At 34.2% G+C, this 15,190-nt stretch overlaps 1 protein-coding gene across 2 annotated transcripts in view; it reads left to right on the top strand.

The window, feature by feature from the left end:
- The window catches only part of Slit2 (slit guidance ligand 2), a 305,954-nt gene that overhangs the window by 196,008 nt on the left and 94,756 nt on the right, over window positions 1–15,190 (top strand). For both annotated transcript variants that reach the window (XM_042674753.1, XM_042674754.1), the window contains exons 6-9: window positions 3,141–3,212; window positions 9,038–9,109; window positions 11,754–11,917; window positions 15,007–15,145. In XM_042674753.1, coding sequence (XP_042530687.1) covers window positions 3,141–3,212; window positions 9,038–9,109; window positions 11,754–11,917; window positions 15,007–15,145 — 447 coding nt within the window. The remainder of the gene's footprint in view (window positions 1–3,140; window positions 3,213–9,037; window positions 9,110–11,753; window positions 11,918–15,006; window positions 15,146–15,190) is intronic.

The raw sequence follows: 15,190 nt of genomic DNA on the forward strand, positions 1-15,190 counted from the left end.
GAAGAAGCCATCCAAATACATGCTAGAGTAGAAGTACTGAATAAAATATAACCACTATATAATTCTCCCCCCGCCCCCCGAAATAAGAGAAGTCCCATACAGTACCCCATGGAAAACAGTTGCGTTATCAGGAAAGCATCCTAAAGCTTTCCTTGTTGTATGGAAGGCCCTTCTCATCTGAATCTCTGCTGAAGACCAACCAACAAATTGACCCTAGGTAAAACTGAAGAGCTGAAGCCTTATTTATGGAGATGTGCAAGCAAAATGAAACAGAACGACACTTTGTAACTATTTCTTTAATTCAGAATAATTTTAGGATGCCGTTGGGGATAAAATCACACCTAAATAAAGCATACCATTAAACACATGGCTGGGAACAGATCTTTTCCTGTTTATAGAACGCACAAGTACCTAGAGCTTAAGAGGTAGTAGAGAAAGACTTGCACAGCGTGAGAGAAACAAGAAACAAGGAAAGAATCCAGAAACCCTGAAATAAATTACATTTTCATACAGCTTTGACACTGTTTATCTCCCACATATGCAAAAAAAAAAAGTGGAAGTCCGCATGGAGAGAGTTTGCTCATGCTCACTCATGCAGTCACGTTTTTGTTATAAACAATTGCTTGAATATCACACAATCCATACAGAGATGAACAAACTTCACTTCTTCTATTTTGAGTATGCTGTCCTGTGAGTAACTTCTTAATGAAATCCTTTTATCCCTAGAAGAGGTGTTAACGGATAGAACATTATTCGGAGAGATTTTAAGGAAACATTGGTCCGATGAAAGTCCCTATTGTTTCAAAAAGCCATTAAGACCTAAATATCTTTAAGCATCAAAAGCAGTATGTGAGCAAACAGAATACTACGAAAGGAGTAAAATCATCCAGGTTCCAAACTACTGGATAGCACAACTTCTTCTGATAGGAAAAGAGCTGCACGGCCTTTCAGATCTTGTAGGACAGATTTGCTTGAGTGCTTTCGGGCAGGCCTGGGCTTCCCTTTTGTATGTTGAATGCATGATTTAGAAGAAGCTGTGTCAGCACTGATTTATATTATACACTGACAGCTAAGGATAATAAGATATGGGCAAACCTACTGCTCACCCTTTTACAGATTAACCTGGAGACTGCATTAGGCAAATTTGATAGCATTAAGAGATTTTGCCAATTTGTCTGGAAACAATTTCTCTTTTGTAGTGTGTCAAGGGTAACACTTCATACTATTGGGCTAATTTAAATGGCTTTGATAGATTGTTCAAGGGGTTAGAGAATTCTAGTGTAGATACATATTTAGCCCTTGGAAATAAAAAGGCTATTAACTTAATTGTTAACTGAATTTAATCTATTAAAAAAAGAAAAAAAAAGAAAAGAGTGTCCAAGGATCTAAGTGTTTTCTTGGAACCACAGCAGCCATTTTATATCATGAGGCTCTAAAAGTCTTGGAAAATGAAATTGCACTTCTGCATTGCTTCTTAATAAGTTGAAATGCTTTAGGCTCTTAGAGCAGCATGAGTGGTAGCTATTATTTGGTGAAAGCCAAAATTTATAAAAGCAATAAAATGGGATCTTTTCTGAAGTGCCCTAGTTCTTATACAGCATGTCCTAGATCGTTGTATGTGCATGGCATGAATATAATCCTGTATGTGTTTGCGTGCCCTGGGGACCTTTGTAAAAACAAGATGCATTTTTCATGAGACATTCTTTACGTACATAATTTCTACAGTAAGCAATCTGAAGAGACTCTTCTAAAAATCCCCAGGTGAAATCACTGGACCTTTATTCTTTGGTTGTGTAAGGGAATCAGCAACTTAATAGTTGTTTCAACACAGACCACTGATGGGAATTAGCCCTTTGACTGAATTTCCAACTTGAAACAAGAAGATTCATTCCTATAATGACCCTAGTCTTAGCTCCTTATAACTACCTTGTATCGGCAATGCCTATAGAGCTGATAGTGGTACAGATAGACATTTCGTTACTGTCTCCAGAGAAGTAGTAACATGCTTTTTCTTTATTGGAATAATATTATCCTTAAGCACCAAGCTACTCCCTTAAACAGCAATTATTTGTTTGATCAAAGGGAGAGTGCAGATAGTCATTACTCCTTCTTCATTCTAAGAGAGTAGGTCCTTAATATAGACAGAAGTTTTTAATCCTAAAAACTAAGGAGAAAAGGTAAGGCTAACCCAGTTTAGAGGATCCATTTTATATATATAATTTCCCACCACTGGACTTTAATACAGAGAACTTAGATTACTCAGATTCATTTGTTTGAACTATATATCATTTAGAATGAACTGATGCAGAATGAGAACTATTTTTGTTACCATAGATAGGTGTAGTGTTTTAATAATGTACCTGTAGTGTGACTTTTTTTCAGCTGAAATGATCACTTCAGAGAAAATCAAAAGTTCTATTAATCTCTTACAAGTTCAAAACTTATTTTTCCCAGTAGCCAGGCAATTCTGAAAGTTTTTTGTAACCCCATATCTACATTTCAGGACATTTTCATATAATGACAATGAATTAGAGAATAATGAAACTATCTATAAAATGCCAGCCTTCTAAAGTATATTTCTGATTGGGAACAGCAGGGAGAAATCAAGAACATTATTTCTTTCTCAATTTGGAGTTCTGGAAGGAAACTGCTTTTAAAAGGCAGAAACCTAAAAGTAGTCTTAGTCGTTCTTGCCAAGGATAGTGAAATTAACATGCAGCTGGTCTTCTCTGATAAATGGATTCCGTTAGGTCACCGAGGGGGTGCCTGTGACATTAAGTGATTTACAGTCCTTTACCTTAATGAAATTGTTTCAGCAATGACGCTGAAAGCTCTTAATGGATAGCTTTTCTTGATGTAATGAAATTGCATTCCTATGGCATTTAATATAAGGCGCAGTTATTATTTACTGGAGCTTTCCAAGGGCTGCTATTTGCACAGACAGTTCAGAACAGAACAAAAAGAGATTTCAGTAGCAGCGTAGAGGGAGGCCAGAATGGCTTGTGACATTCTCAAGCAGATGAGTGTGTTTGGGAAACCAGTTACTGTGACTAGAGCCTCCTAGTCCCTTCAGGAATCTTCTTGTCACCTTCCCTACTGTGCTTTGCTTTTTACATATATTCTTTTAATCCATTTAACAGGCAACTGGATTACAACCAGATCAGCTGTATTGAAGATGGGGCTTTTCGGGCTCTCCGGGACCTGGAAGTGCTGTGAGTATGGTTCATTTCTCTTACTCTGTTCACCGGAGCTTTGTGTCTGCAGAGAAATAATGTGAAGGCTTATCTGCTCTCTTCAATCCTTCTGTCAAAATGTTTCTTAAAGAAGTACCAGAAATAACTCATGGGGAAAGACAGAGACTGACCATCAACACCATGTATGTATGCAAAATGTTGTATATTGTATCTATGGAATAGCTAAAACTGTGTATTTAAGTATTTTCCTTTTGATAAAATATTCTGATAGGATACACAGGATGTGTGAGTATTTTCTAAATTACTAAACATGTAAGCAAAAAAAAATCAATGTTGTAGAAACAATAACCCCAAAAAGTAACTCTCTTAATAGCAGGTATCTTGGTCTATTTTGTGGTTATTATATAATGAAAAGATGCTTTGTTTTTAAGCCAGGCAACTGAACTTTAACTTTGGTGGTGTGGCTTTAAAGTCTATATTTTAATTTTAATAAGCCGCTCAATGGTCCATTTCAACGTCTTCACTACTGATTCTGTTATGCTATGCACAATTTAGACCCTTGGCTTGTAACTGGAGTTCTCTCTTTGATATTCATACATGCCTGAGAAAATTAGTTAGAGGCAACTAAGTAAAATATGTTGAGTTTGATATATGAAAATAATTTTGATGAAGGACTTTTAATACATTTCATTTTAGTAAAACCTCTAGTTACTGGAGAAATTTATGTCGCTGAAAGTTTCTAGAATTCTTTTTCATCAACCAGTCACATTTCCAAATTTTAAAAGATGCTTACCCATTTATCTCCGTAAAGACAAATTATTCTTCACCAGGCTTATGTCATCCTCCACGTAAGTTAATTAGAAATACAAAATTAAACTTCAAAGAGTTTTGAATTTTTAGTCCAGGTGTTAAAAGTTACTCGAAACGATCAAATTTGACACTCTAAAAAGATTTATTATTGATTGAGTTTAAGGAACAAAATATAATTCTAACAAAAAAATAAAAATAATCTTTCCACTAGCAGGATTTTCTGAATGATCTTTAATTTTATTGCATAGAAGTGAATAGAATTTCTAGCTATGCTATGTATTCAGTAACCAATTGCTTTTAGAGATTATATATGAATGTTTTCACATGTAAAATTTGTCACATAAATTTTTTATGTGTAAGATTTTGTCACTCTTTACAATTGATTATTGTATAAATATGTATGTTTTCTGTGTACAAGGTTACCTTTACTTCTTTTGAAAAGTCTTTATTTTTTCTAGAACAAAAAATGTTTAAAGTGTTAATTATAGTAATTTTAGTGATAAGACCATGTATACTAGACCTATATTTTTTTTAACATACAGAAATCAGGAATGCTATTTCAGTAAGAATTAGGTCACAAGGATGGTTTTATGAGAACACTTTGATGCTAAAACCCTTGTCAGTGTCATTGAACTTCCAAGGTGAAGGATCTATCATGAAGGGCACTGAGCTGCACAGAGCCAATCAAGCCCCAGAATCTGATAGTAAGCTAATGTTCCTAATGGAAAATGGAATTACAGGCATTTTTAAAACCTTTACTGAAGGTTTGGATGAACTTAACACCACAAAGTACTTTATTTTTATTATTAAGTGAGAAAACCTAAATTTTTTAGGTAGGCAACTCTCCAGCTTGTTATTTATATTTCATCATTGTATAATGTACATATATTTGATCCTGTAATACATATCTTATCATATATGTGCATATGTGTGTATGAAATAACTGCTTAGTATATGTTAGAAAAAGAGAGAATGAATAGGAGAGAGAGACACCAACCATTCTGCTAGGCACAGAAACCAACTTTCATCCACAAATACAATAACCATGTATATATTTATTTGTTGTACACTGAAGGGATTATTTTAGAAGCCTTAAGTTTGGAAATGTAATCGATCATTTTGTTTGTCATCGTAATAAAGTATATCTAAAAGATTATTTTAACAGGAGGAAACTTAGCAGAGTGAGAGTTCATGAAATTAGAACAGAAATGACAATCCTGGGAACTCTTTTGAGTCCTTAATACATTTCAAAGAGATAAATGATGACAAGAACCTGTTCACAGAGAAAGTAATTAAAATTATCATATGATAAGAAAATGTGAATGCCATTTAAATATTTAAATCTTTTATAGTAAAACTTCCTAAAGTCAAGCAGATATCATTTTTATTTTTTACAATCTTCATACTTCAGTAACCTTTAGAAAACTTGTTTGATGAAGAATTTAAGGCCAAATTAGATAAATCACCCAAAAGAGTAAGATTAATTAAACTCAGATCTTTTTTCAGGCATAGAAAATGTTTGCCTATTATAACCATTCAGGCAAGGGCTTTTAAAAAATATACTTACATGCAAAAGAGTTCCACAGTGGAGACTATGCATTAAGGATGTATCTTTCTATTTTTTGGAGAAATATGAAGGGACAATAACTGGTATATCAAAATAATTTTATATTCTCACCTTTTACGTGTTACTTTTAATTTCATATTCAAATGTCATGCTATAATGAAGTCAATCTAGAAAAGACAGAGTAGTTATTGTGGGTGATGATGAAAAATTTTAGGTTAGGGCATGTGTTTGGTAGAAGGAGCAAAGAAAGTACAAGCATTCAAATGAAAAGTCAAGAAACATAAAAGTCTTGTGGTATAGTTCACTGCTTATTGCTTGTGGCAAACGGATTTCGTTTGGAATTCTGGTTGGCAGAATTAACTATTTTCTTAATATGAATATACTATTGCAAAAAGTAACATTCGAAACGAGATCTAGATCGATATTTTCTTTTCCTTTAGACACTGAACTCAGAAAATGAAATGGATCCCAAACAGCTAGTTATACTTTTTCTTTTTTTTCTTGTTCACACAATGGACATGATTTAATTTAATTGAGACATATCCATCAAATATAAGATTTCTGCCAAGTCCTGTTCTTGCTTGTCTCTTAGGGAATAAGAAAGGTTAACTCAGAATCTAAGTGTGAGAAGTCCTTCCTGATTATAAAGGCTTATATTTCACACACACACACACACACACACACACACACACACACAATGTCTTTTGTTCTAGAACTATTCACATGGTAAAGAGGAAATGTAGATCACATGATTCAAGATGCATTGTACATATCATTTGTTGAATGGTAACTCCTTTGTATAACTACTTAAAAATAATAAAAATGTAATTTATATTTTACACAAAGGAGAAAGTGTTCCAAACTAGATATGATATATAAATTTATCCTGTTTTACAATAGGAATTGGTCACAACAACAATATATACCGGTCATCATGCCACTTCTACTTACTTTCAGAATAACTTTGTTGGTTTCACTTATTTTTCACTCCAAAAATACTCAAATTAAACATATGCTGAATAAAACATTAGGAAGATTTGTTTAGTTTTCCTGTTGTCTTATATAAACTAACATCTTAGGAAAAGACTTTAAAAATGGTAAGTACAGGGCTTTGACGTGCAATAAGAACTCTCTTTGCATGGAGATGTGATAAATTGCATTTCAAAACTAATCCAGGTCTACTCTCTATGAACTACTTAAACAAACATATTCCCAAGGCCACAATGCAGAATGTCATATACTCCGATGATTTTAGCCATTTTGTGTCGGATTAAATGTTGAGTGTTGGAAAAGAGAGCATTGGAAAGTTAAAAATCTTTCTGAAGGATAAAACCAGTGGGGGATGAATTAGACAAATGACAGTTAATAAGAAAGAGTAAGAAGAGAGATTTTGATTCCCTGAGGAAGAGTCTGGCTGTGACAGGCAAGTGATGGCATAGTCATCTTAAAGTATATGAGTGGAGTGTGTAAATGGAAATGTTTGTAGGCTGGGACTAGATGGGCAATGCACTGATACAGGGAGTAAAGAGAGCAGATGTCTGAAGAAGGCCACAGAGCTGTGAACAGTGATCCAGAAGGACAGTAGTTGATTCTAGAGTGCGTTTGCATTGCATTTATCAATGTAGTTGCCTCTGCAAATGAGGCAAGGAGCACAAATGAGAGAAGCTGGCTATGGACAAAAAAAATTCATTGGGAAAAGCAATACAGAAGCCGGGGACACTGAGGCCTCTGGTAGACAGCTCAATCCAGGTGTGTATTGTCCTACTGTAAATGGAAGACTGCCAAGTGAATTGACTTTTCCCCTGGAAGCTAAATATGGATCTGTCGTCCTGTTCAGTTTGTTTGGTTTTTAAGATCTTGTGTTTTCTAAGCAAGCATTCCCCTTTAGCCATGATCCCACTCTTTTTTTCTTGTTCATTTTTTCTTTCTTGTTTTTGGTCAAGTTAATTTTGGATGGGGACTTAGTGTTCAACTGTGAGATGACTACCTACTACCCAGGACCTCTCAGATAACTGGGATGACAAGTCTATATTACCACACTGGCTTTTAGATTGAGATGTAATCTCACTAACTTTTTGCCCCACCAGGCTTGAAATTTGAGCAGTTTGATTTATAGGTGTGAGCCACTACACTGAGATGTCTTGTTTTAAAAAATATATATATATATATATATATGTGTGTGTGTGTGTGTGTGTGTGTATAGAGATAGAGATAGATAGATGGATAGATAGATAGTAGATAGATAGATAGATAGCAACTAATTCAGATATTTCTCAGTCTATGAAGTAAAGGTATTTGGGCTAAATAAAATACCTATGTGATGCTGGAAGTCGCAATTGTTAGTAGTGTATTTTACATGAAAATTTGTGTTCTGAGACTGAAGAATTGGATTGATTTCTTTGTAAAGCGATTTGGCTACAGACCTACATTGCTCAGGTCACGCACTGAATTTACAGTAAATGCAGCAGTTTTGCTTTGTATTCAAAGACATAGGAACTAACTAGTCAATGGAATTAAGTCACAAAAGAACCTGTAAAACATTGGGTTAGTTGACTCCTGTTATCCAAAAGCTCATATATTTGTGTCCTGAAAAATAAGGGCATTTTTTTTCAGACACCATTAAAATTTATCCTTCAGTATGATCTAGAAGTCTTACTTTCAACTGATCCTTTTGACCATCCTCAAAGTAGGAATAATTACTAAATTATGTATGTGTGTGGTGGAGAATAGTAAGAAAAATAGGAAGCAAGTATGACTGTACTTATTTCTACTGTAACTCCGTGGACCACACATCTTTCTCACTCTTCCTCGAGAAACTATGATTGTAACCACACTAAACAAAAGACCAATGCATCTTGCTATAATAGATCTGTTAGAATACATTAATTTTTCAAGACAGTGCCAGAACATCCTAACTCTTTCTCACCTGATTCAAATACCAAATACAGAGGTATGTCTTTTACCAAAATTGCAACTTCAGTGGATGTCTGTCTTAAAGACTAATAAGCAGCTCTCTGTTCTTAAGACCTGGCAGTAATGATTATATGTTGTTATTCTGAGTTCACTTGGAGAATTCATAGATGTTGAACTACATGTGAAACCACTCTAAAGAAATATGTTTGTGAAAAATTTCCAACTGTGGTTGCCTCGCATTCATTGTGTGACCAATATTTTACAAACAGAAAATTTATGAATAGATGCAGAAAATACCATGTAAGTCTGAATGTTCTTGATGAAGTCATACTTTTCTTATAGTCAACATTGAATAAAATGGAATGTATGTGAAAACATGAAGAGCGTTTATCACCGGTCTTATTAAATCGTGTATTATCTGTGTTATCGCAAGCAGCTAGTTGCTCTGCTTATAAATAAATTAATGAATGTTGCCATCAGATGCTGTCTATATACTTTTATATAAATGGTCACGTTTTCCTATTTAAAATATCTTAATTTTTTTATTCCACAGCACTCTCAACAATAACAATATTACAAGGCTTTCTGTGGCAAGTTTCAACCATATGCCAAAACTTCGAACTTTGTAAGTATTTGTAATATCTATCATCTATCATATATGTATATGAATTTAATTATTTAACCATGTCTCTCACACATCATGTTTAGTTAAGGAACATGACCACTAGCTTCTTTTGGAATAAGCAATGGAAAACACACTAAAGAAAAATCTAGAAATGATTGTTTAGTATATATACAATTATATTGAAATCTTGAAGACTTTCTTGTGTGTTGTTTTAAATGTATGCATTATGGAAGTTTGGAGAAAAAATTACTTTGAAATATTGTAGAGGTCACATTTCATTAAGAAATAGGAGACTCCTTGATTGGCTGTCAGAAATGATAAATGGGAAATCTTTATGATTTTATTACTGTACTGCAAGCAGACTTAATAAAGCTAAACTGGTTTTCCTACATTCTTTGTAATGTAAAGTTATAGCATCACCATGTAGTGCTTTTATAATTAAGGTTGTGTTAATGTTTAGATTTTAAAATACTCTTTCAGGGCTTAAAGATAGATCTCAATATATATGGAGAAATAAAAATGCTTTTCTAACAAAGTATCAGCTACAACATTTTTGTTTTCTCTTTAAAAAGAAGAAATCCTTATACTCCAGTTTGGGAGTATATACAGTTATAGAATTTTCACAGGTAAAACTCACTTGAACTGACCTAAAAAATGTATTATACATAGCATGTGAGAAATGATTGGAAACAAAACCAGAACAGTGTATTTCTTGGGGAAAATTATGTTTAAGTAGGGCAAATATATTTTGATTCAATTTTCAAAATTGTTCGCACTTTATAACAGTTTAGAATTTGGAACATATTACATTTATTTTCTCTCTTTAGTAAAAAAAATGGAATTGCCTGCTTTTCCATGAATCACACAATACCAATTTAATATCATTTTTCTTACTAAAATTTGACTCTGTATATGAAATCTCAACATTATAATTCCCATGGAATTTGATTTAGCAAAAGAAAAGAACTCTAAAAGTTAATTAACATAACTCTTGGGTTATCAAATTAAATGAATAGCCCATTTCACTCAAAGTATAATTGACAAAATTTCTCTACCATTAACTTTATCTAATTATTTTTTTAAGTGGTCATGATTCCTAATCCTTTCAGTAGAACAACCTCTAAAATACAAACCAATCTGTAGTTTTTAGAACATGTCTTATTTTCTAATAGAGGTACCCTTGTTTGTCTGCCCAATATGTTTAAAAACCTTTTTATATCTTTGCTTTCATTTCAAGTTTTCATAAACCTAATTTATGTCCTTGTAGCAATGCTACATTTAGATGGGAATATTTAGTGGACAATGATGTGAAATGTGGTCTCTTTGCTTTCAAATGATGGCATTTTGACAATTAAGCCACCTGTGAGGGGATTACCCAAAAAACTTTGCCAAAATACTGGTTTGGGTTTAGTAAGTGACTTCTAGATTTAGGGTTTCTGTTTGATTTGGGTTTTTTTGTACTGGGATTTGGACTAAAGGCCTCACCCTTGAAAGGCAGGTGCTTTATTGCTTGAACCATGGCTCTAGCCACATTCCATCTAGTATTGGTGTAGAAAATCCTGGTTCTTCTCCACAAGCTCTAGCAGAATGCAAAAAGCGTTCATCTAACTTTTTTATTCTCTTGGCTTTGGTTGGTTCATTATTCTCTACTATCATTGCTACTTAGAAACTCCATTTTTATAGTGCAATTATCTTTCTGGACCGAGTTCCATGTTTTACTATCCATTAGCATTATTGGGTTAGAATTGAATACATCAGCAAAAAGGACTAAAATGGTATTACTGTGTCATAGACTATTCTGCGAAGGATGCTTTGATTTATAGCATTAGATGGCCCTGTCCTTTAGTTTGAAAAAAAAAACCATAAAAGCCAGTTTGAAGTCATTTACTTAATTTAGTGGATACATTTGTCTGATATTTTATTAATGGAGAAATGCCATTTGCCACTTGGAAGCCATCCATGCTCTGGGGTGGACCCCGCCGATAGAGAGGGGACACACTTAATTCCTTCACTCCCAGCCACTTAGGCCTTTTAATTTCAGTCTCTGCTCTTTGGAGATAGGTCCCCAAGAGCCAGAAGCCGTTAATCCTTTCTTTGATTAAAAAAAAAAAAAGAAGAAGAAGAAAGAAGGAAATTAGGATCCCGATGTGAACAAGTTATTTTTTTTCTAATGAATTATTCTGTCTTCTTTAGCAAAAATGTAACCTGCTAAAAAGATTTTGCAACCGCTTGCTATAGAGATCACTTGTAGGGGGGTGGTTCCTGATATTTCCAGCTGAGATCCACAGCTCTTTGTTTATTTCCACTTTCTCCCTGCCACCCCTGGTTACTCTCAGGATACTAGGACTGCCGTGAACCTGCCTTGTTTTCTCTCTACTCTTTTCGGGTAAACATAGAGGAAATAAGGCTACCATCCCACTCTAGCCTCTGGATATTTGCTTAACTCTGTGTAAAAGAAAAGACTTGATTCTGTGCTTGTGAACCAGTTTCATACTTTTGAACAATGCTTAGCTTGGAGTGTGCTACTTTATTTTCCCATATCTATTAGTGAGAAGTAATAGCTATTTATTGTTCTGTATGAATTTGTCAAGTTCTCGCATAACTGTTTTGTTCTCCCCTCCTAAATCTCCTTTTTCTCATTTAGTCGACTCCATTCCAACAACCTGTATTGTGACTGCCACCTGGCCTGGCTCTCCGACTGGCTTCGCCAAAGGCCTCGAGTAGGCCTGTACACGCAGTGTATGGGCCCTTCCCACCTGAGGGGTCATAATGTCGCCGAGGTTCAAAAACGAGAATTTGTCTGCAGTGGTAAGGGCCAAAGAACAGTTCTCTTATAGCATTGTGCTCTATTAAGTGGCAGAAAGTGAGGTATGCGTTCCAGGCATCTAGCGTTTCTTACTGACACGAAATGATGCACTTCCGACAGTGAAAAGATATTCTAGGATATTTGTACCTCATTGGCAGTGACCCATGACTTACATAGAAGATTTTTTTTCAGTTTGCATTCCAGGGGAAATGTAGGAAATTCTGAGATTATAGTTCAGACTTGAAACTCCTTGTCTTTTCTTTACTTAGTCAGATTAACAACTACTGGGGCTCTCACTGGAGCCCTGCTATGGGAAAGCCATGACACATTTTTCATGTATGCACAGGTACTATCATGATTCAATTGTAGGTAAATGACAGGCTTGAGCAATGGAAGTCTGAGGACAAAAACAAGAGCATGGCCATATAAAATATTGGTAGCTAATATGGACTGAGTTCCCTATGCTTAAAGCATCTCAAGTATTCCATAGTCTACTTCATTTTACTTCCCTCTTAATTCATGTTCAATATATAACCTTTACATTAGAGACTGAAATATTTTTAAAATAATAATCTTGCCTTGGTTTATATGGTCAAGTCCAAGGATCCCGACAGAGACTATTTGGATATGTGTGTGTGTGTGTGTGTGTGTGTGTGTGTGTGTGTGTGTGTGTGTGTGTATGTGTGTGTGTATTTATTTATAAAGTACTTTGATGAATACATATATATACACAGACATATACATATATATGTAAAAATATTTTATAAAATGTAGGGGTAAGTCTACTTCAGAAGTATCTGTTTAGGATGTATAATAAAACATACTTTGGAATTTATTTTTGGTTTTGTTTTGCATTGTTAGACATTATACTGAAGACCTCATGCATACTGAGCAAGTCCTGCCACATACCCAGCCTTAAAGAAAAAACAAAAAATATTTGGGGGGTGAATATTGAGGTTGAAACCCAAGGCATGTGTTTGCTAGCCACATGTTCAACACTTGAGTCATATACCTCTTCTTTTTGCTGGAGTTATTTTTCAAATAGGCTCTGGCCTCCAGGTGGGCCTGAACCAAGGGGTGCTTTGTTTTCATCCCATGTAGTTGGTATACAGGTGTGGCCCACTACACTCCAATCTTAACTGGTTTTGATGGGGTCTTCCTGACTAATTACAGGTATTGACCTTAAATTGTGATCTTTATTATCTCTACATTCACAAGTAATTGAGATTATGAGCCTTAACCACTATGCCTGTCAAACAGTTTGAATGCCTTTGTAACTGCTCTTCATTTTCATTGGTTCTACTTGTGGTTCAACCAACCACAAGTAAAAGAAATCTGAAAAACAATTGGATCTACACTGAATATATATATATATAAATATATATGAATATATATTTATATAATATATAAGTATATATTACATATATAACACATATTACATATACATATATAAGTATATATTAGTATATAGCATATAAGTAGACATATATGTAATATATATAATTACACATAATATTGATATTTGTATATGTAACATATACTTATACCTATATAAGTTTATAGAAGAACATATTATGTATATATCTACATATATCATATATACATATATTCATAAGTATATATTATTGTGTATATAAGTACATATAATATATATATATATACTTTTTCTTGTCATTATCCCCTAAAGTAATATGGCATAAAAAAATTTGCTTTAGATATTGTAAGTAACTTTATTCTAGGTATTAGGTATATAATTTAGGTAACAGTATTCTATGATGACTTTAAGTCTATGGATGGATGTACATGTGTTATCTATAATTTTTATGCCATTTATAAAGGACTTGAGCTCTGTAGACTTCGTTAGCTATAGAGGTCCTAGATCCTATCCCTCATGCATACTCTGGAATGAAAATGTAATATAAGAAATTAACAGGTTTTGAAAAGAGTGAGGGGACATTGCTAGTACTGAATGTGATTTTAACAATATCTTTCAGACCATTTTGTACAGTTTTTCGATCTTTATAATCTTACCAAAATTCTTTTTACAATGCCATGGGATATTCTTGCTAGTTCTGATTGCTATTGAAAATAAATAAGGAAATGACTAACAGTTCACTTTTTTTCTCTCTTTACTTTTTCCTTCCTGCTTTCTAGATGAGGAAGAAGGCAAGTTCACATACTTGTTTTGTTTTTAGGCTTAGAATATTGCTGTAGTCTGGGAATGTGTCTGAAGGGGTGGGGTCAGCGGCAGACTTGCCACTTTCTTGGTACACCAACCTCTGCTAGCATACTTCCCCCACAGGCCAGAGAGAGGCCACCTGACCCTCAGAAGCCAGACTTTTACAGGGGCTTGTACTGTATGGCTCTGCTGATACTGTGTTATCTATCATCCAAACATAAAATCCCATTTCAAAATGGTTTTATTTCTAAATACTGAGCACTGTTACACATATGAAGATAACTACATATCTTAACATTTTATAGTATATGAAGCCCTGAAAAGAGCCAGAGAGATGAACAAAACTGAGTATCATAGAAATTATTATAATAGCTACAAAGAAAACAGCAATTTTCAACCTACATAGACATCAAACTTAGCATTATCCAATTTTTCTCCTGTATTTACTGAACACAAAAAGTTAATTGGAACAACAGCCATATCTACCCAGATGGAAACCTTTCGATTCTTTTTTTGTAAAACAAAGTAAATTAAGCCAGATTAATTGTATTAAAGCCAAGCTCTAGTTAAGTTTATTAGAAATGATGCTTCATTAGTCTGAAATTGCTGCTTTTCTTGGAACTTAGAATAGTTTTAAATAGAATTCTAACTCTGAATCTGAATTTAGCTTTCCTCATGATTTTTCAAGTTTTGTATGACCAGTTTTGAAAATCTCTTTCTTCATCTGAATATTTAACCCAAAGTACAAATTGCATGCTTCCTAAAATAACAATTTGGAAATAATAGAACCATGGATCAGTTATTTAGAGAAATTTCTATCTTCTGCTTTGTGAACTGTGCTAAATCAATGTTTTACAACTGTGAGACTTAAAGAAAGAATCTAATGGATGCTTTTACGATCCCTTCTTCCAGGTCACCAGTCATTCATGGCTCCTTCTTGTAGTGTTTTGCACTGCCCTGCTGCTTGTACCTGCAGCAATAATATTGTGGACTGCCGTGGGAAGGGTCTTACTGAGATCCCCACGAATCTGCCGGAGACCATCACAGAAATGTATGTGCTCTAAAATTCCTTATCACTGCACCTCCTGGGTTTATC

Source organism: Dipodomys spectabilis, unplaced genomic scaffold (assembly GCF_019054845.1).
Source record: "Dipodomys spectabilis isolate Male_0828 unplaced genomic scaffold, ASM1905484v1 ptg000021l, whole genome shotgun sequence".
Lineage (NCBI taxonomy): Eukaryota > Metazoa > Chordata > Mammalia > Rodentia > Heteromyidae > Dipodomys > Dipodomys spectabilis.